The sequence below is a fragment of the Tursiops truncatus genome, chromosome 14, assembly GCF_011762595.2.
Source record: "Tursiops truncatus isolate mTurTru1 chromosome 14, mTurTru1.mat.Y, whole genome shotgun sequence".
Classification (NCBI taxonomy): Eukaryota; Metazoa; Chordata; class Mammalia; order Artiodactyla; family Delphinidae; genus Tursiops; species Tursiops truncatus.
Window position 1 is genome coordinate 69,499,234 of NC_047047.1, and position 20,570 is coordinate 69,519,803.

The following is a 20,570-nucleotide window of genomic DNA, read 5'->3' on the forward strand; positions in this document are numbered from 1 at the left end:
CAAGCCCCCTGAAGCACCCTTCAGGAACCGAAGGTCAGTTAGTTCAATAGGATGGGACAGAGCCCAGCACCGAGAGACAAGGAGGTGGGGCTCGGTGGGAGCTCTGGGCAGCCGGCACAGCAAAACCGGGAAGATGTGGCCGAGCATTTGTTTTCATCTCTTTAAAAGGCATATATCACCTCCTAGGAATGTGAATGAGGTGGAGATAATTAAGAAAAGCTCCCTGAGTTCCTGGGATAACAGGAACTGAGTGAATTCAAGGCTTACTGTAAGTGAGGTTCCTAGTTCTAAGAGGCTTAAACTTTTTACGGTCCGGCAGGATTCAGCACCGCATACATTCAAGATACTGCTTCGCAGACAGCATGCCACTCTCCACGCGCCTGCCGCTCCGCTCCACCAGAAAAACAATTTCGAATATGGTTATTGTGAAGCATGTTTGCTTTGTTTTGACTCATACTTTGTTCCGTTGGGCGCCTTCAAAATATTCCTTGAAGAAGCTATTTATAGACACGGGAGTTTGTGTCCGGAGGAGCCACGCCAGGCCCCGTGCCCCATCTCTAACGCCACGTGTGGATGGCAGCACTCCGGGAAAGAAGGAGTTGACGCCTATATGCCGAGAAATGACAACATTAAATGTTTCTAAGGCACTTGCAGCTCAGGCATCATGTTAGTTTCCCGGGGCTGCATGCCTCCAGTCTCTGCTTCCGTCTGCACATTGTTTCCTCCTTTGTGTCCAACCTCCTCCTGCTTCTCTCTTCTAAGACCCTTGTGATTGCATTTAGGGCCAACCCGGATAATCCAGGATAATCTCTCCATCCCAAGATCCTTAACTTGGTCACATCCGCAGAGACCCTGTTTCCGTATCAGGTGACATTCGCAGGTTCCAGGGATTGGCACGTGGACATCTTTTGGGGGACCATTTTCCAGCCTACTGAAACATCCATTACCTGACGTAATTTTTGGCAAACCAGCGAGTTTAATAGGAGCGATATTGCTCCCACTGTGAAGATGAGGAAACTGGAGCTCTAAGGGAGCGACTGAATTATTTCAGGTCAGCCCGCCCGTGACAAGTGGAGCTGGGGCTCCAATTTGGGAATTCTGATACTTTGATGCTCTCTGCCCTCCACCAGTGGTTTTTAAATTTTACTGTGTATCAGAATGACCTGGGGAGCTTGCTGCCAATGTAGACTTTTGAGCCACCCCAGGCCTGTTGAACAAGACTCTCTGTGGGTAGGACCTAGGCATCTGCATTTGGAACAACCCCCCCCCCCCACCCCACCAACTCCTACCCTGGAGATTCTGGGGCAGGGCATCTACAGACCCCACGTCCTTTGTTCTTTTACTGGAAAGCTGGACCAGTAGCTGTGGAAATGATCCGAGGCAGGCTAGGAGGAAGAAAGCTTAAGCAATATATTTTGGCCTCCTCCTGTCCTTGGTAACGGAGGCCAGTCAAGGCTGGAGAGATGGCCACCTCCTTTGAACTGGGGTGGCCTGGGGTTGAACCAAGGGGTCCATCTCTGAGGCCCGGGAGGCTGCAGCCTCCAGGCTCAGGCTGTCGACCAGCCAGGCCATTGCCTCGCTCTCCAGGACTCTTGCTCTGTTACGAGATCTGGTGATGAGGCTGCACTCGATGCCATCCAGACGGACTGAACCCCGTTTATTACATTACGGGTGGCACCAGGGCTAATAAAAGAGGCAACATTTGGTACCAGGAGCTCTGAGCATCCTTGGGAACCCTTGGTTTGATAGCTTGTCGGGAGGAGCTTCCCTTCCCTGAGTCTGAAACTACGACAGCACAGATGACCTGCCCAGATGACCTGGTCAGGGAACGTTGGCCTGCAGTATCCCCATGGGGGCAGCTCCGAGGGAGCCCACCTCAAGCTGCTCCTGAGTCCTCCAGGGCTGACGGGAGGAGGCCAAAATGGAAACTTTGGTAATTGTGGTTCAGAGGATCAAATCTGGGGGACCTGGTCATGGGACCACACCCACTGTAGGAGTCCACTTGGGAAACATGCCCAAACCTGGCTGAGATGGGGTTGAGACTCTAGGGTTTAAAATAGAGCCTTCGGGGCTTCCCTGGTGGCGCAGTGGTTGAGAGTCCGCCTGCCGATGCAGGGGACACAGGTTCGGGCCCCGGTCTGGGAAGATCCCACATGCCGCGGAGCGGCTGGGCCCGTGAGCCATGGCCGCTGGGCCTGCGCGTCCGGAGCCTGTGCTCCGCAACGGGAGAGGCCACAACAGTGAGAGGCCCGCGTACCGCAAAAAAATAAAATAAAATAAAATAAAATAAAACAGAGCCTTCATCCCTCCTATTAGAGGCAGAACAGTGTTATGATTATGAGAAGGGGTTTGGAACCAGAATGCATTTCTGAATCCCACCTCCCACTTAGTAGGAGGCTGATAGGAGGCACGTTTCTTAAGCGCCCCATGCTTCGGTCACCCCATCTGTACAATGGGGCCAGCAAGAGCAGCTGCCTCATAGGCTTGGTATGACCAGCCCATCAGAGTTAACAGTTATCACCTCATTTTTCCCCCAGTGGATTTCTGGCTTGCTGTCAACACTCCATACGTTTCCACTGGGCCCATTTACCTGTGTGACTCACTAATGTTTTAAACACTTGATACAGCAGGAACTTCCTGGCTACTTCACCCCTACCATTGTTAGGTCATACCTTACAAATGGCTTTTGTTAAAATGCTACTTGCCTAATGCACAAGACTGTGAAATAATAAAGTTGGATTTTTTTGGTTTTAGTTTTTTAAGATATTGCAATGATGAGGAAGGTCTCCATAGCAACAAACTGGAGACTGTGAAGATGTGACACTTCAAAGGCCAAGGGCAGCACTAGGGTGACCCTTCCAAGACCAAAGTTTCAGCTCTTCAGCCAAGTTTGCTGGAGGAGATTCCCAACCCTCTGGCACAAGCAGGAAGGCGACACGGTTGTGTGAAAACTGAGAGTTACTAAGGGGCTGGGTCAATAGAGAGAAAGCAACCTCCAAATATTGACATTGCAAAACCAGCTCTCCCTGGGTCTGGAGAAGAAGCTGAGCTGGTCGGCCTCACTTCAGCACTAGCCAAGTCTCTCCAAGCAGAAGTCAGCCTTTCTCTCTTCTGTAGATGGGCATTCTGAACCCAACTCCCTGTCGTCAACAATAGAACCACACTGTAAAATACTGGGCATAGGGATTCCCTGGTGGTCCAGTGGTTAAGACTCCACGCTGCCACTGCAGGGGCCACGGGTTCGATACCTGGTTGGGGAGCTAAGATCCCACGTGCCGCTCAGCACGGCCAAAAAATAAAATACTGGGCATAGAGAGAACCCTAACTCTTTCATGGTAGGACTGCAGGCCTTTTCACTGTGTTAACCTACATAAGGAAAAATGGGAACGGTTGTTGTGTTGCACTAAGATGAACCCTAGCTGGAAAAGACACATGGTTTTGACTTTAACACCCCCTACCCTGTTCTCCCAACTGCTCTTGTTTATAGCAACTCCCGGAAGCAGTTTTCACTAAAGCCAGAGGAACAGTCCTACTGTGACATGATCGTGCCCTGCAAATCGCCTGCCAACCTGGGTGTAGTGATTCCCTAGACCTAGGACATCCTCCCCTGTCTACCCATATTACGTCTTTCCTCCTTCAAGATTCTTCGCAAAACTGACTGTGGTTTTAAAAACTCCTGGGAAAGCTCAGTCTTGCTGCCCGAGAAGGTGATCCCTCTGGTCCCAAGTAGTCCCACGTGCTAGCCAGCCTCCAAGGCCTACACTTGGGAAGCGCGGACCCAGGGAAGCACTGGCTGCCTCTGCTCTAAGATCCCCATCGTTTGCTGGCGCTGACCCCCGTGACCTGAGCTCTTCCACTGGCATCACAGTTCTGCCCTGACCTCCCTTCATGGAACCCACTTCTAGGCTGCTGGTCTCCAGCAGTGCTGATTTCTGTCGTGGTGTGGAAGATGAGAGAATTTCTAGTCTATAGATGACAAGTTGCAACCACAAGAGTTGATAAAATCGTCCAGAGGCAGCAACCTTGGAGTGAGTGAGAAGAGGACAGAGCAGCAACCTTGGAGACCACAGACATTTCACGGGGACATGGAGAAAGAGAATCAATGAAGGAAACTCTATTAGTTTCCTATTGCTGCCGTAATAAACCACCACAATTTAGTGGCCTAAAACAATACAAATGTATTACCTTGCAGTTCTGGAGATCAGAAGTCTAAAATGGGTCTGCAGGGTTGCATTCCTTCTGGACACTTCCAGAGAAGCATCTGTTTCCTTGGCCTTTCTAGCTTCCAGAAGCCACCTACATCCTTTGGCTCCTGGCCCCCTTCCTCCATCTTCATGGCCATCAGAGGAGCATCTTCAAATCTCTTCCTCTCTGTCTCTCATCTTCTGTCTGACTCTGATCCTCCCGCTTCCCTCTTATAAAGGTCTTTGTGAGTACATGGGGTCCACCTGGATAACCCAGGATAATCTCCTTATCTCAAGATCCTTAACTTAATCATATCTTCAAAGTCCCTTTTGTCATGTAAGGTAACATTCACAGGTTATAGGCATTAGGATGTGGACATACTTGGGGGACCATTATTTAGCCCACCATAGAAACGCAGAAGGGTGGGCCAGGTGGGAAGAGCTGGGATGACAGGGCCAGGAGGTCAAGGGAGTGTGAAGAAGGTGCAATCAACGGGGAGAAATGCCACCAGAGATAGAAACATCAGCTGAAAAACGAGTGAGGAATGGGTTATTTGTGTGGTTTCCACAGATTTCTAACTGCAAAGACAAAAAAGTCCTTTGACAATGGAGAGAGCCAGCTGTCACTACCCTAACCTGGGATGGCACTTAGCATCCATAAAAGTGGGGCACCAGACACTTGGGGTCCTTTGGGGATGCTCAGTGCAGGACCCAGCATTCCCCGTGAAGTGTTATGCCTCAAAGTATTTAACCGCAGCCAGTCAAACCTTCAAGTCTAATTCTAGTCTGCAGGAAGTATAAGAGACAGGAGAGCAAAACGAAGGACACCACAAGGAAATAATCAGACAAACCCAGACTGTGGGGCTTTCTGCAAAGTGGTGACCTGGGCAATATCATGAAAAACAAAGAGGGGCAGGAGAGGGGTTGGGACTGGTTAAGAGACATAAGAGACACAGAAAACAAAGTAAACACATGATCTTTACTGAATCCTGATGGGAAAGACAGCAATACAAGACAGTGTGAGGACTATTAGGGAAATTTTTATTTGGACCAATTTTTTTTTTTTTTTTTGTGGTAGGCGGGCCTCTCACTGTTGTGGCCTCTCCCATCACGGAGCACAGGCTCTGGACACACAGGCTCAGCGGCCATGGCTCACGGGCCCAACTGCTCCGCGGCACGTGGGATCCTCCCAGACCAGGGCACGAACCCGCGTCCCCCGCATCAGCAGGCGGACTCTCAACCACTGCGCCACCAGGGAAGCCCGAAAGAGCAATTTTTAAAAACTCAGGTAAAGTTCACAAAGCATAAAATGAACCCTTTTACAGTGCACAATTCAGTGGCATTCAATACATTCACAATGTTTTGCAACTAAAGCAAACCCCCAAAGGAAACCCACCTCTTGGTCATTAATGGGTCACTTTCCGTTCCTCTCCCTCCCAGACCCGGCAAACACTAATCTGCTTTCTGTCTTCATGGACTCACCTATTCTGGATATCTCAGCTAAACGGAAATATAACGTATGACCTTCTGGGTTGTTTCCACCTTTTGGCTATTGTGAGCAGTGCTGCTACGAACGTTGGTGTACAAGTATTTATTTGAGTATGCATTTTCCGTTCTTTTTGGTATATACCTAGAGAGAACTGCTGAGTCATATGGTAATTCTATATGTTTAACTTTCGGAGGAACCACTAAACCGTTTTCCGCAGTGTCTATACCATTTTACATCTCCGCTAGCAACGTACAAGGGTTCCAATTTCTACACATCCTCACCAACATGTCATTTTATAGGATTGTTAAAAATATAGCCATCCTGGTGGGTGTGAAGAGGTATCTCACTGTGGGTTTTTTTTGACTTGCATTTCCTTAACGATTAGTGACGCTGAGCATCATTTCATGTGCTTGTTGGCCATTTGTGTATCTTCTCCTTGAATGTCTATTCAAGTCCTTTGCCCACTTTAACTGGGTTTTCTTTTTGCTATTGAGCTGTAAGAGTTTTTCATATATTCTGGTTACTGGACCCTTATCAGATATACAACTTGTAAATATTTTCTCCCATTTGGTGGTTGTCTTTTCACTTTCCTGACAGTGTCCTGTGATGCACAAAAGTTTTTAATTTTGAAGAAGTCAAATCATCTATATTTTCTTTTGCTCCTTTTGTTTTTATTATCGTATCTAAGAATTCATTGCCAGATTCAAGATCATAAAGATACACCCCTGTATTTCTTCTAATCTATAGGTTTAGCTCTTACATTTAGGTCTTCAATCTACTTTGAGTTCATTTTTATATATGTTGTGAGGGAGGGATGAAAGTACAAACTTTAAATCCGTGATCCTTCCTAATAATTTTATTATTTACACTAGGCTAATATATGAGATTGTTTATGTGAAGGGCCTCGGTATTCTCAGATTTAATATTTTCAGCTTATCCTCACAGAGTGACCTCAGAAAGTCAGGGCACATGGTCATTGCCCTGTCCCTGAGACACACGTTTGGACCTCTCAGGCAATAAGGCAGGTATGCAGAAGCCAATCCCTAAGCAAATCATTGAGCTTAGCTGGCTCTGGCTCCCCCTCATCCCCTGACTTTCCTGGTCTCTCACTGTCATCCCAAGTTCAGATATTCTCATTAAAGACCTGAAAGCAACACTTCAATTTAAAAAATTATACTTTACTGCAGATGATGTGCAGGAATGGTATTAGCAAAACCAGACTTTTTGCTGACAAGTTTTACTGTAGCTTCAATCCTTGGGGTGGTCAAGTACAAGCTGGATAAAGATCCATTAAGGATGAAGAAAGAAAGAGAGAGGAGGTCCCGGGCTTAGAGAGCTGGAAAGAGCATCTGGTTGAGGGACACCGCCAGCAAAGCCTGCCTCTGAAGCTGAACTCTGAATCTATTGCAATTATCTGACTCAACTTTCTTATAATCACCTCTCCTTACATAATCTCCATTGTCTGCAGTACGGTAATCATTAGTCAACTGCTTTCTTGCTAATACTGTGATTCACTGTGATGGGGAATCTAGGAATTGGCAGGATTCTGAATTTTCAAGCCTGTAGCTAACAAAATGCCTACCCTGGGCCAGGATGTGCTGTAGGGAACGCTAGCGCTGACAGCCACATGTTTCTATGTCTCCCCCGCCGACCCCTGGGGAGATACCCTCTGGATGCATTGATGACTGGTTTAGTTTCCATGTACATGTTCTCTTCTAGACTATAGTTATCTTAAACAGGGCAAGTGAAACAGTAACTGAAGCTGTTGCCAGGGCAACATGACAAAAGAATTTACCCTCAGCTACTGTATATGTAATTTGTCAAAGGCAGCTGGCTCACAGAGAGAGGAAAGAGGGGAATAGGTTGTTAGTTTTGGTCTTTGAAAGAAGAGTTGAAAGACTGTCTTCTGGTTAAATCAACTTAAGTAGAACAGAAAAGCAGCTGTGACCTGTGCAACAAACACTCAGAAAAGTCAGGTTGGGAAGGCTAAGAAGACAAAGCTTAAACTTATTTTTTTTTTCCTGGTGATATTTGTAAAATAGTTGCATGTCAGGGCTTTTAATACCAAGCTGCTTGAAGGCCTGGAGCTGAAAGTATTCCCTGAAGGGGAAGGAACAGAGAGAGAGCAAGAAATGGAAGAGAACAAGCGGGATATTCAAGTATGTTAGATACATGCGAAGCTGAGCGTTCTTGACACACCTGATAGCTCTTCTCTCCCAAAACTATAAGCCCTCATGATAGCCGCCACTTGTACTGAGACCAGTTACGTTACAAAGCTTGGACTGAGTTCAATCCACTCAGGTTATCAATGAGAAGCCAGGCTCATGAAAGATAACCCGCTCGAGGTTACCCAGCTAGGAAAGGGCAGAACTAAGCCAGAAGCCCTGTTTCCTGCTTCCCTGTGATCTTCCCACTTATCTGATCCCTCTGTCCTGTGAACATCCGTTTACTCTGTCTTCGAAAGAAGCACAACCTGGACAGCTTTCAAAGGATGCCCCATGGAGTCAGGGGCCAAGCTCTGAGGGCACTGGGCACCCCCTGCTCTCAAAGAAATACCTCCCTTTCTATTTTTACATCTATTGGGGCCTCACCTAAACTTATTTAAGGGAAAAATCATTTTTAAAAGTCAGAAACCAAATAGGAATGGATCCTCACCATGCTGACCCAGAGGTTCTACACCCCCTCCTCACCATCCCCACTGGCAAAGCCCCTTGGGCCTCCTTACCGAGTTGGTGCCAAGGATCTGCAGGTTGGGCTTCTCAGACTCAAGCAGCTTGGCCACCATCTTGAGGAAACTCTCCACGAAGAGGTTGATGCTCTGGCAGTGACAGGCCATGAGCAGCTGGTCCAGCGCCTCCATGGCGATGCACACGTACCTGGGGAAAGCAGCAGCATTGCCGTCACTCAGCCTCGCGCCTGTTCCACCCCCACTGCGTGGCCGGGGCAATCTAGACGGCAGTGCAGTGGCCACCTGGGCAGCATCCAGCTAATGCAGGTCTCCCCTGGGTGGCCGACGACTGGACAGTTGTTCCAGCCCAGCCCTGAGAAGCAGAATGAGGCAGAGCTGGAAGGGAGCCTAGAGATGAATTCATCCAGCCCCTTATTTTACACATGAAGAACTTGAGGACAGACAAGGTACACCATTTCATGAGGAAATACAAGCAGAAAAAACTGATGCCCAGAAGAGCAGCTTCTGAACTCAAACCCAGTGAGGTCAGAGAATTACTCATCCAAGTCAAGACGTGTTTGTTGACACTGTCCTCGTCAGCGCAGGGGTGTAAGGATGAAGAAGTCCTTTAACTTAAAGAGCCTAGAGTGGGAGGGATAAGATAAATACACAGATATCTCCTCTAAAGGGAAAATAAGAAATGTTACCAAAAAAATGACATCCCACGAGGGTTCCAAAGAAGGAAAGAGGCTCTAGTGGGGAGGAAGCAAAGAACTTAATGAAGAAAGTTTAGGAAGAATCTGAAACGGGCCTGAGGACCAGCCAACTGCAAATGTTGAGGAACATAAAATTGCAATTTTTGTAGCTGAAGACCTCAGAAGTGCTATAATGACGTCCTACTCAAACAATACGGTTGACAGTGTTACCATGTTTGGATGACACTCAGCTTGCCCAGGGAGCATTTTTACCTCATGGAGAATAAGACAGAATGAAAATTCTTTTCTCCTTATGCAGCAGGTGCTCTGTGTCAATTCTAAGTCTCTAACCACTTAATTATTCTAAAGACTAAAACCCGAGTGAATACTTTCACAAACTAGGAACGCACGACATCCAATGGTGAAGAGCTGCCCATCCCATTTTTTGACAACCAAATGAACTCCTCCTTATATTTCAAGCAAACCCTAATAACCGCTATCCTTTATTCACAATTCTACTTTTAGAAGCAGCAAAAAAGAGAGCTGAACCTTCTCCTACCTGCCAGCCCTTCAACCACACGGAAACAACAATCTCATTTACTATGTTCCTCTCTTCTCCATGCTAAAAATACCCAATCCTGGGAATTCCCTGGTGATCCAGTGGTTAGGACTCTGCGCTTTCACTGCTGATGGCCCGGGATCAATCCCTGGTTGGGGAACTAAGACTCCCACAAGGCTTGCAGCACGGCCAGAAAAATAAAATAAAATAAAAAATTGAAATGCCCAGTCCTTTCCAGACTAGCCTTTGCAGGACAAACCCCAATTACTGTCTTCTTCAATGCCTCTCTTAAATCCCAAGAAAAAGGTCACAAATCAAATTCCTACTGAGAATCAGGAATACACATCTAAGCTCAAACCCAACATTTGTTCCACGATAGTGACATAATGAGCATTTGGTCAGGTAAGGCACATCATGAAAGATACATCCCCTACATACCAAGCATTTGCATTCTAAAGAAAGTAAGGCAGGGCTTCCCTGGTGGCGCAGTGGTTGAGAGTCCGCCTGCCCATGCAGGGGACGCGGGTTCGTGCCCCGGTCCGGGAAGATCCCACATGCCGCAAAGCGGCTGGGCCCGTGAGCCGTGGCTGCTGAGCCTGCGCTCCGCCACGGGAGAGGCCACAACAGTGAGAGGCCCGCGTACCGCAAAAAAAAAAAAAAAAAAAAAAAAGAAAGCAAGGCAGACATTCATAGAAAAAGGTTATCTTTTAACTTCTAATAAGGGAGACTCTGCAAAACTATTCTGGTTAAAATCTTTACAGTTTCCATTAAGGAGTTAGGTGTCTAGGGCAGAATGCTAAATGTCTCCCCTGGAATCTATTTTTGCCCTCTTCACTAGTCATTTAGAAGTTTAGCTGAGCTGTGGCTGCCCACTGGGAACATTTCCCAGCCTCTCCTGCTGCTAGGTGAGGCCACGTGACTTACATGTTGCCATTAAAATGAGAGGGAGTGATGCGAGCAACGTCAGCATTGCTTGCTTGAAAGACAGGATTGTCCTCCAGGTCCTCTCTTCCCTCTTCCTGCTGGCTGCAGAGTGGCAGCAAATAGATGGCCAGAGGTGAAAGCCCCGGATGACCTCATGGGCGGAGCCCACCAACCCAGACTGGACTATTGCATGAGAGAGAAAAAATATTTCCATATTGCTGGAGCCACTGTATTTTCAAGTCTCTTTATACCCTAAATAACACAAGTATCTGATAATCAGGTTTAGGAGTGCTTTAGAAACCTGAGGGCACAAATAAAAGGGAATCCTGAGCGATCCAAAGCAACTCAAGTGACTGCCCTCACAGGAAAGAGAAGTGAGGGCTGAACATGACTCCATCCTGCAAGAGGGGAGATCAGGCAGACTCCATGTACTCGGAGTGTGGTCATGTGCCCATTACAGGGTGGTGACCCCTCTACTCATAGAGCCATGTGGAACACAGGAAGTACTTCCTGATACAAACAAAATGCAGGCAAGGTAGAGTGAGAAGAGAACTCCAAACCTACCTGGGTGCTAAGGAGTCAGGCTGATGCTTCTAAGTCAGAGCAAGTTCTGCTACTTGGCCTCTCTTTAAGAAGCGGCCGAGAGGGACCTCCCTGGTGGTCCAGGGGTTAAGAACCCGCCTTCCAATGCAGGGCACACTGGTTTGATCCCTGGTCGGGGAACTAAGATCCCACGTACTGCAGGCAACTAAGCCCTCACGCTGCAACTACTGAGCCCATGCGCCACAACAAAAGACCCAGTGTGCCACAATGAAGATCCCATGTGCCACAACTAAGACCCGAAGCAGCCAAAAAGAAAAAATACAAATTAAAAAAAAAAAAAGAAGAAGCTGCCTAGTGTCAGGTTTATATGCCGTGTACATAATAGGGGATGAATTAAAAGATTTTTTCTTTATGTTTTGATCCAAATCATATCTCTTTGAAGGTTAGGCAGATAGTACAAAACTCTCAATTAGCTAGTCTTTGTTTTAAAACAGAGTTTGGTTAAATAAAAAGAATGTCCAGGAAGCATGACTATAGGATGATTTCTGAAGACACTACAAAACCACAACACAAAGCTCCACAAAGCCCTCGTGGCAGCCGCTCAGTTTCAGACATTGTGCATCTGAACTGCCGCACACATAAGCCAGCTTTGCAAATCCATGTGTATAAAAGCAACAGCAGTCATGACGTTTTCTAAATGTCCTTTTTTAAAGACATCAGTCGCCATTTCTTCAGTACCCTTGCCCTAACTTCTTTACCAAACAACCGTAAGTAAAACAGCCTCTCTACTCTGAAATTTTCCTTCTCACTTTTGTAAAATGTTTATTTCTTTTATTTATATGAACTGAGTCAGCTATTATTATTGTTTAATATTATTAAATATCATTAAATAGCTGTCTCTGGGCACATTCACAAATGGATCCGGTCATGCTCTTATCTACAGAGTGTCTTTCAAATACAAAGGCAGCATTGGGTGTTTGGGCTCGTTTGGTGAACTGAAGCCACATTTTCTCCTGCTCTGGAGGGCCCGCCAGTCCTCGATAGCCTTGCCCTTCACAGGATGTCACAGCCACAGTTCAGGATACCTGTCGTGCCTTGCAGACCCAGGCCTGGCATGTTCCGGGTCCACTGTATAGGCCGTGAAGCAGACTGATTCCTGCAGGGTTGGGGAAGCAACCTGGGCCAGGGCCCTTCCAAAGGGACAGGTTTTCCCTGCGGAGAAACCTGGACACACTCTGGCAACCAAACATGGCGGATGGGAAATGGGAGCAGGCAGCATGGAATTCTCTTCTTCTATGAATCATCCCAGCATCCTTCTGCATGAAGGGTTTCACCATTATTTTATAGAGTTTAAATGAGGGAAAGGAAGGGGCGGGGTGGGGTTTGGCAAGAGAAGAAACCAGAAGGCCTCCCAAACCCCAGAGCTTAGATTGCTGCTTTTCCCTTTCCTGTAAAAAAATTCCCAGAAAATCCTGATAAGGAAAACCATCCTTTGCTAGCCAGAAAAAAAAAAAAAAAAAATTGGCTACTGACCAAGAGAGGAAATTTTGATGGAAAGTGAAAATGATGGTAGAAGTGAAACAGAAAAGTAAAAAAGTTTAAGGCCTAGTTCTCTGAATACACACTCCTTCAATCCCCATCTTTGATCCCAACACTAAGGATGGAAGGATTATTATTGCAAACTTGAACTTTTCAAAGTATCTTAGAAGATTAGAAGTCAATGGGCTTTGGAACCTCCTGCTCGCTGCATTGGTCCTATCTTATCATAACCTTCCTGGGTACATCTTACCCATTAAGTCTATACTTTCAAAGAGCACGGGCGTCTCAGGGTAATGTCCACTCAACAGGACTGGGGCCAAATAGGTTAGTCTCAGCAGAGATCTGCTCTGGGCTTGGTATCCTGAAAGGAGTCCAGTGTAGTAATAGGTCTGAGAAACTGGCCTGACTGGGTAGTTGGAACAGGATGGGGAAGAAAGGAGCTGGTGAGAACCAGCCCACCACAGGGGCCCAAGGGAGAGGCAAGAGTAGGGCATGGACCACAGCAGCAGGTGATGACCAAGGATCTTGGATCCACTTGTAGGGCTTCCCAGTAGGTGAAGAAGGCAGAACTCAGGGAATCTGGGATGGACTGGGGTTCACAGGCAGCAAGTGAGGTCAGGAGAGGCTACTCAGCAGGTTATAACAACAGGAACTCAGAGTCATGGGCCAACCACAGCAGAAGGTGAGTTATAACAAGTGAGGAAAATACACAGGGGGGGCCTGGTGCGTAGGAGTGAGGCAGGAAATACCTTGAACTGAATTCCAGAGCAGGCAGCTGCTTCTGCGTGAACACCTTTCACTCAGTCAGGAGTGGGCTTAGGAGCCTCCGGGAAAGGAGGAACTGGCAGTCAAAGTCTGAGAACCAGACGTGGTTGCAGAGGAAAGCAGACCTAGGGTCAGAGATGGGAACCAGCACACAGAGAGAGGGGGCAGCTTTAGCAGGGCCAGCCATTGCCCAAGAATCACTCAAAGAACCTTGACCAAGAACCTCTTATTCTGGGCAGTCTGAATGTATTTAGTCATGTCCCCACTGCTGGACAGAAACTTCTGGGTTTTAGCAGCCAGAAGTAGGGGTTGACCTCAGCCAAGGGAGGGAAGGATCGACTCGTCATCTAGTAGGAATCTGTGACATCTCTGTCTGAAGGGTCAGCTCCGTCCTCCAACCAGGTTCAGGGTCCTTCTGGGGACTGTGTATCTCTTGGGAGCCCCACCAGCTCAGCTCCAGGGTCAGGCTCCTCAGGGAGTAGCCCACCCCTCTTTGGCATGGGCGTCTCCATCCTCCAGGCACTGGGGAACCTGACAGATTCTAATGTGGCCTTCTGAACGTGGTCATTGCTCCACGGTCATTGTCAGCTGACCCTGAATCTCACCCAGCACTGCCGTTACCTCCCTTGCTCTCCAGTTTCTAGGGGTGTTCTAGCAGTTGGGCTGAACTGGAAGAAGAAAAATATGAAGAATTCTCACTTTTTGCTGCTCTGCACATCACTGCCCATTATGGCGCACACTGAGTAGCAATACCTTGAAATTTGTATCTTATCCTCTCTCTGCCCACGTTTGGTTATCACCCTTGATGCTAAACACATACGAGCAGAGGAGGGTGGATCTGCCACTGGGCCCAACACCCAAGGTTCACGTCCACATGGTCAAACCATAAACACAGACACCTGCACGGTGGTAGGGAGACAGCTCCTCAGACTGTCTGCAGGTAAATATTTCACTCTTCCAAACCTGCCACCAGTGATTAGGACAATGATGATGAATGTGGCATTGGGTAAGGAAAGACGGGGAGGGAGAGGAGAGAGAACAGGAGTACAGATCTAACAGATTTTCCTTCTCCAAATGTTTATGGTTAGAGCCCCCAGAGAGGCCATCAAGGCTTTAAATGCTCAGAGGCTGCAATGGCTATTTTTAACAGAACGATAGCAATTTTGAGTTGCAGTGCTAAGGGCAGTGGAATGTTTCTGAGTGGCTCTGCTGGCTACAGGACATTTTTACTCAGAGAACCATCACTGCAGAGAGGGCAGGAAAAATTAGTATTAAATGTTTAATGGCATTGCTTGCATATTAGTTTCAGGTTCAGTCTAGGATAAGGTCATTTTTACTTGCTTGAGCCTGCTTTATAATATGTCAAGGCGATTTATATAATCAGCACGTTCATTCTATTCATGCCCTTTTGACTGAGTGTGTAACCTAATTTTATTATAGAAAGGGATCATAGAAATGAATCGTTTCCGGTCTTGCTTTTATACCGGGGATAGCTTGATGTAAGCGTGGCTGGTGGGTCCCGTGGAGGTGTGGACCTCTATACACTGTCAGCACAATGCAGATCTTTACACTCTGGTTCTCACTCCACCTTCCTCACCAGGAGGAAGGGACCCTGGAGGGTGATGGGGCTGATGGATGGTCGTAGGGGGGGAAAGAGGGTCCAGGGGAGAGATCGCTGCAAAGGCTCAGAGGCCAGAAAGTCGGGGGGGGATCGTCAGCTAGTCCATCTGGAATGGGTTTAGAGCAGCTGTGGCAGGTGTGTCTGGGTTAAAGGCAAGTTGGGGGCAGGTAGTGGAGGAGCCCAGAAATCAAGCTGAGACCTTGGATTGTACGCTAAAGAAGCCAGGAGAGTATAGCTTGATCTGTGTTTTGAAGATCATAGTGTTGATCTGGAAGGGCCAGTAGAGGAAAGATGGGAAGGGGGGAGACAATTTTCAAGGCCACTGCCATAATCCGGGGCCTGCCTCAGGAGAAAGGTAGGAGCAGAGGAAAGTAGAGGGTGGACATAAAAGGCTTCATAGAGAACAGAACCAATGGGACTTAGGAACAACTGCCCTAGATCTACCCTTCCCTTTGCTCCAACAGCCGTGCCACCAGGGACATCTTAGAGCTCTCTTTACATCCAGCCCCGCTCCAGATTGTGGCATGACGGTAGCGTAACAAACATGGTATGTCCTGCCGTTGACTTTTTTCATTTCAGGAAGTAATACATGCTCAATAGAGAATATTTAGGAAACACAAAAGTGTAGATAGAAACCAAAAACCCCAGCCACCTTGTTCACAAAATATTAAGAGTACTCAGTATTTTGGCGTATTTATTTTTACTGTATTTTCCAGGCATTGAGATTTGTTATTGTTTTTAACTTGATTTAAATACTGTGTATATAAGTATGTATTCTATTTTTCATTTACTTATGGCATTTTCCATATTATATGGAAAGTATGTTTATAAACACCATTTTTATTGACTAGGTAACATTTCCTGAAGCGATAAACACCATAATTTACTATTCTCCTCCAGTTGGGCATTTAAGTTACTTCCATCTTTTCAGTATTATAAAAATTACCATAATGAACATCTCTGTGTGTACAGTGAGATTATATATAAGATTGATATGGTGGGATAGATGAATAGAAATGGAATTACTGGATCAAAGGGCATAAGTGTTTTTGAAGCTCTTGACATATATTTCAAAATTACTTTCTAGAAAGCTTCAACCAATTTGTACTCATTCTAGAAAAGTATGAAAATGCCTCTCATTTTGCCATCCCTGGGTTAACACTGGAAATTATATATACTTTTTAAAAAAAACAATTTGATAAGTGAAGGTGGTAGCTTAGTATTTCAATCTACCTATTTGGCTGTTTAATCTATTGATCAGGGACTTCCCTGGTGGCACAGTGGTTAAGAATCCACCTGCCAATGCAGGTGACACGGGTTTGAGCCCCGGTCTGGGAAGGTCCCACATCTGGTGGAGCAACTAAGCCCGTGCGCCACAAGCCCATGTGCTACAACGAGCCTGCGCTCTAGAGCTTGCAAGCCACAACTACTGAGCCCACATGCCACAACTACTAGTTCCCCCACCAGGGATGGAATCCGTGCCCCCTGCAGTGGTAGGGTGGCGTCTTAACCACTGGACCACCAGGGAAGTCCCTCCTTGCTTTTTAAGAGAGTAAGCTGAATGAGGCAGGGTGGGTTTGGTGAGAGTAACGGCACATTCTGGGTTCAATGGTGTGTGAGGGCTTCTGGATAGAGACACGGGGGTAAATGGAGGCTAACAGAGGTGCTCCTAGGAAGCCAACACCCCCTTCTTCCCAAATCTTGGCAAGGGCATCACATTTTACCTTTGGAAAAGCACAGGGAACCCACTCCTCACTCCCAGTCCCCATTTTCTCAGGCTGTTCAACAATCCAGTCTATTAACATTTCTTAAAAGGACCCTGGGACTTCCCTGGTGGCGCAGTGGTTAAGAACCCGCCTGCCAATGCAGGAGACACAGGTTCCGTCCCTGGTCCGGGAAGATCCCACGTGCCGCAGAGCAACTAAGCCCTTGTGCCACAACAACTGAGCCTGCGCTCTAGAGCCCGCGAGCCACAGCTCCTGAGCCCCCGTGCCACAACTACTGAAGCCCGTGCACCTAGAGCCTGCGTTCCGAAACAAGAGAAGCCATCACAATGAGAAGCTCACGCACCACGACGAAGAGTAGCCCCTGCTCGCAGCAACTAGAGAAAGCCCGTGCACAGCAACGAAGACCTGGTGCAGCCAAAAATAAATAAATAAAAGGACCCTATGTTTTGCCCTGAAAATATATAATTTCTGCAAATCTCTCTCCACCCTCCCATACTACTTACCCATATCGATGACGACCCACATCACGGATGAGCCTCTCAGAGAGGTAGGCGCCAATGCGATCGAGCTTTTCTGGAGCTGACAGGGCGTAGAAGGTCAGCTTCTCCATGTTGGTCTTCACCAGGCCATCCTGTAAAAGACAGATCATCCTCACTGTGGCCATGCGATGGCTAGAAGACTTCAAGTCTAAAGGTAAATGGTCATTCAACTTAATCAACACTTACCAGAGTGCCTGTAATGTACGCGACAAACACATGTGGGTTTTGGGGATCTAGAGATGATTAAAACATAGACCCTGCTCTCCAGGAACTCCCAACTTCACCCAAAGTGTGCTAGCTATAAGCAAAAATAGTCACTGATATAAATGTACATATGTGTGTGCATGTGTACACTATATGTATTTACATATGTATATGTGTATGTACATGGAGGTATATATGTGTGTGTGTATATGTGTGTATATGAATGGATGACAAGTCTTCAATGAAAGCAATGCAGAATTAAAACGTATTGGATATCCAACATCGAGAAGTGAACAGGAAGAAGGCAGCTCTGCAGCTTTCAGGGAATTGTCCAGAGGATGTTGGAAGTGTGACCCTCCACTGCCTATCAGGAAGAGGTCATTGATTTCCAGAGAAGAAGTCAAGTACATCAGACCCTTTCCAAAACCACATAACCCATAATGAAGCCTGACCGTAGAGTGGCAGCTTGGAAACCAAGAAGCCAGGTGTCCCCTGTGCCAACTTGACACCTGGCAGATACCAGAGGGAGCGTGGAGAGGACATGAGCTCCAGAGCCAAAACCCAAGAAGGGAAATGCTCACACCTGACAACAGCGAAATAGTAGCATTCTGAGTTAGCGGCTCAAGGAACTATCACCCAGAGAGACATGAGTGGAGAGAATGCTCAGCGGTGGCCAGAAGCACTGAGCACCGAGACACACTTCAGAGCCCTCTGCGGATGCTGCCCGCAGAGCGGCCCAAAGCTCCTCGTTCTTCAGGCTCCCAGCTGCCTCTGGTCACCGATGGGGCTGTGGCCGAGGTTTTGGTGTGTCTGAGTGAGCCCCGGGGCCCACCCTCCCTCGGAGCAGCCCCCAGGGCCCTGGATGGGGTAAGGTGGTGAGAGGCATGCTGGCGGCAGGAGACGAGACCCACCTCGGGATCCTCAGGGAAGATGTTGTCCACCAGCCTTTTGTACCTGGGGCGCAGGGCACCGCAGCAGCCACATACACCTGCAACGGCAACGAGAAACACCGGGGAGCTAAGCCTCCTGGTTAGGCCGAGGGGACCAGGTTGGGCCGTTTGTGAGAAACCAGACCCAGGCTGGAAACAGAAGGGTCCCTCCCTTAGAGCGCCAGGGCCTCGGTCCTTCTCACTGCTTCCCCAGCCCCAGCCCCACTCCAAGATGTCTGCCTTTTCCGCTGGGTGTCTTTGCTTGGAAATCAGGCATAGGTGCCAGCAGACCAGCACCTGTTCAGGAAGCCAGGCCATAGAACACACACGTGTGAACACGTGTGTACACACACGCACGCACACACTCACACCCACACCCCACACACACCCACTCACACCACACACACCCACTCTCACACTCTCCCCCACACCCACACACTCACACTCCCACGCACACTCACTGTAACACACACTCACACACTCCCCCACACACACCCACACACTCCCCCACACCCACACTCCCACACACTGTCACACACACACTCCCCACACACCCACACACACTCACTGTCACACACACTCACACACTCCCTCCCACACCCCCACACCCACTCTCACACACACCCACACTCCCACACACACTGTCACACACCCATACCCACTCACTGTCACACACACACTCACATACTCCCCACACACACCCAAACTCCCACACACACTCACTCCCCACACACCCACACACTCACACACTCCCCCCACACACCCCCACTCCCCCACCCCCCACTCTCACAGACACTCCCACACACACCCACTCACACTCACCCTCTCTCTCTCTCACACACACACACACACACACACACACACACTCTTGCTCTCTCTCTCTCTGGGAGAAGACTATACAACGGTCTCCTGCAGCCCAAGGCTCTTCCCCAGTGTCCTGGAAGATGGACACAGCTTGGAAGAGCGGCTGCTGCACCTACCCGGCCCCCTCGCTTGATCCCCACTTCTTGTCTACTCTGGTCCTCAATCTCCTTTACCACCCTCTCTCCTGGGGCCATTTCCATTATAGAATGTTATGTGAAACTATGATAAATTAACACTACATTAATTATTAACATTTGAAAATGCATCTTTAATGCAGCGTGACTGCGGTGTTTGAAAGCCTTGGTGTTTGAGAGTTGGAGGGCTTCGGGGGGCCACCCAGTCGGTGGTTCTCACCACTAGCCCTCCCCCACCCCAGGAGGTTCTCACCCGTCTGGGGCAAAATGAAAAAAAAACTAAGAATAATGTACCACGTTTTCAGAAAGCTGAAGACTGACAGGCGCTCCTTCTTTGTATTTTGGTGCTGTGAAATGACAGCATTAAGAAATCAGTGATAATAAAACAAACCTGGGGAAAATAAAAAGTTGATGAGTCTAGGTCCCACCGTAAAAAACTTTCAGTTGGAACCACTGATCTCCTCCCTTCCTCCTGACGCAGACGACTCCCCTGGCACATCCCAGCCGCACCCTCCCTGCATTGGGGAAGGGAGAGGATGGCAGGGAAGGGCCTGGGAAAGTCCCCCCCCAAAAGAAAAAGTAATTGCCTCCTCATTCTACCAATTAACGCTTAAATCTGTTTGTACAAATGCTTTACTTGAAATGCAAATGTGCCCTGGAAGGATCAAGCCTATGGGTCATTCAGAAAAGAATGAATTACTTTAGTGGGAATTACTTAAATCACACAAAGAGCCACAAAGAGCTTTACAGCGGCGAGCACGGCGGCTCTCCGGGACCAGGATGGGGAGGGCATGAGGGCGGCACCACCAGGAGGAGAAAGGAACCGGGATCCCGGCTCCAGGGGAGACTCGGTTGTTAGGGGATGGGCGTGTCCTTGGAGAAGCCAAGGGGCACCCTGAGGACAGGATATCAGATTTGCCATATCCAGGGACTACTGTGCCCTCAGCCTCCCACCCACCCCGGGCACAGGGAGGATTGTGGACCTAGTCCTCGGCTGCAAACCGGACTCTGGGTTCGGTCTCTCTGGGCTGGGCTGCTACTGGCGTCTCCCCATCTCCTCCCTGCCTCTGCCTGGGAGAAGGTGTCCAGGCTCCAGCTGGCTGGCATCCAGGGCTATTTCTTGTGACAGGACAGCTCCCTGGGGCCCCTGGCCTCAAGGCCCAGGATTTAAACCTGCCCTCCTGCC

General features: G+C 48.2%; 1 protein-coding gene across 5 annotated transcripts in view; it reads right to left on the reverse strand.

Annotated features, from left to right (window-relative positions):
* Positions 1-20,570, reverse strand: part of EFR3B (EFR3 homolog B) — an 88,340-nt gene that overhangs the window by 32,489 nt on the left and 35,281 nt on the right. For all 5 annotated transcript variants that reach the window (XM_073791560.1, XM_073791559.1, XM_073791558.1 and 2 more), the window contains exons 2-4: positions 18,369-18,445; positions 17,218-17,345; positions 8,399-8,549 (exon numbers count right to left, since the gene is read on the reverse strand). In XM_073791560.1, coding sequence (XP_073647661.1) covers positions 8,399-8,549; positions 17,218-17,345; positions 18,369-18,445 — 356 coding nt within the window. The remainder of the gene's footprint in view (positions 1-8,398; positions 8,550-17,217; positions 17,346-18,368; positions 18,446-20,570) is intronic.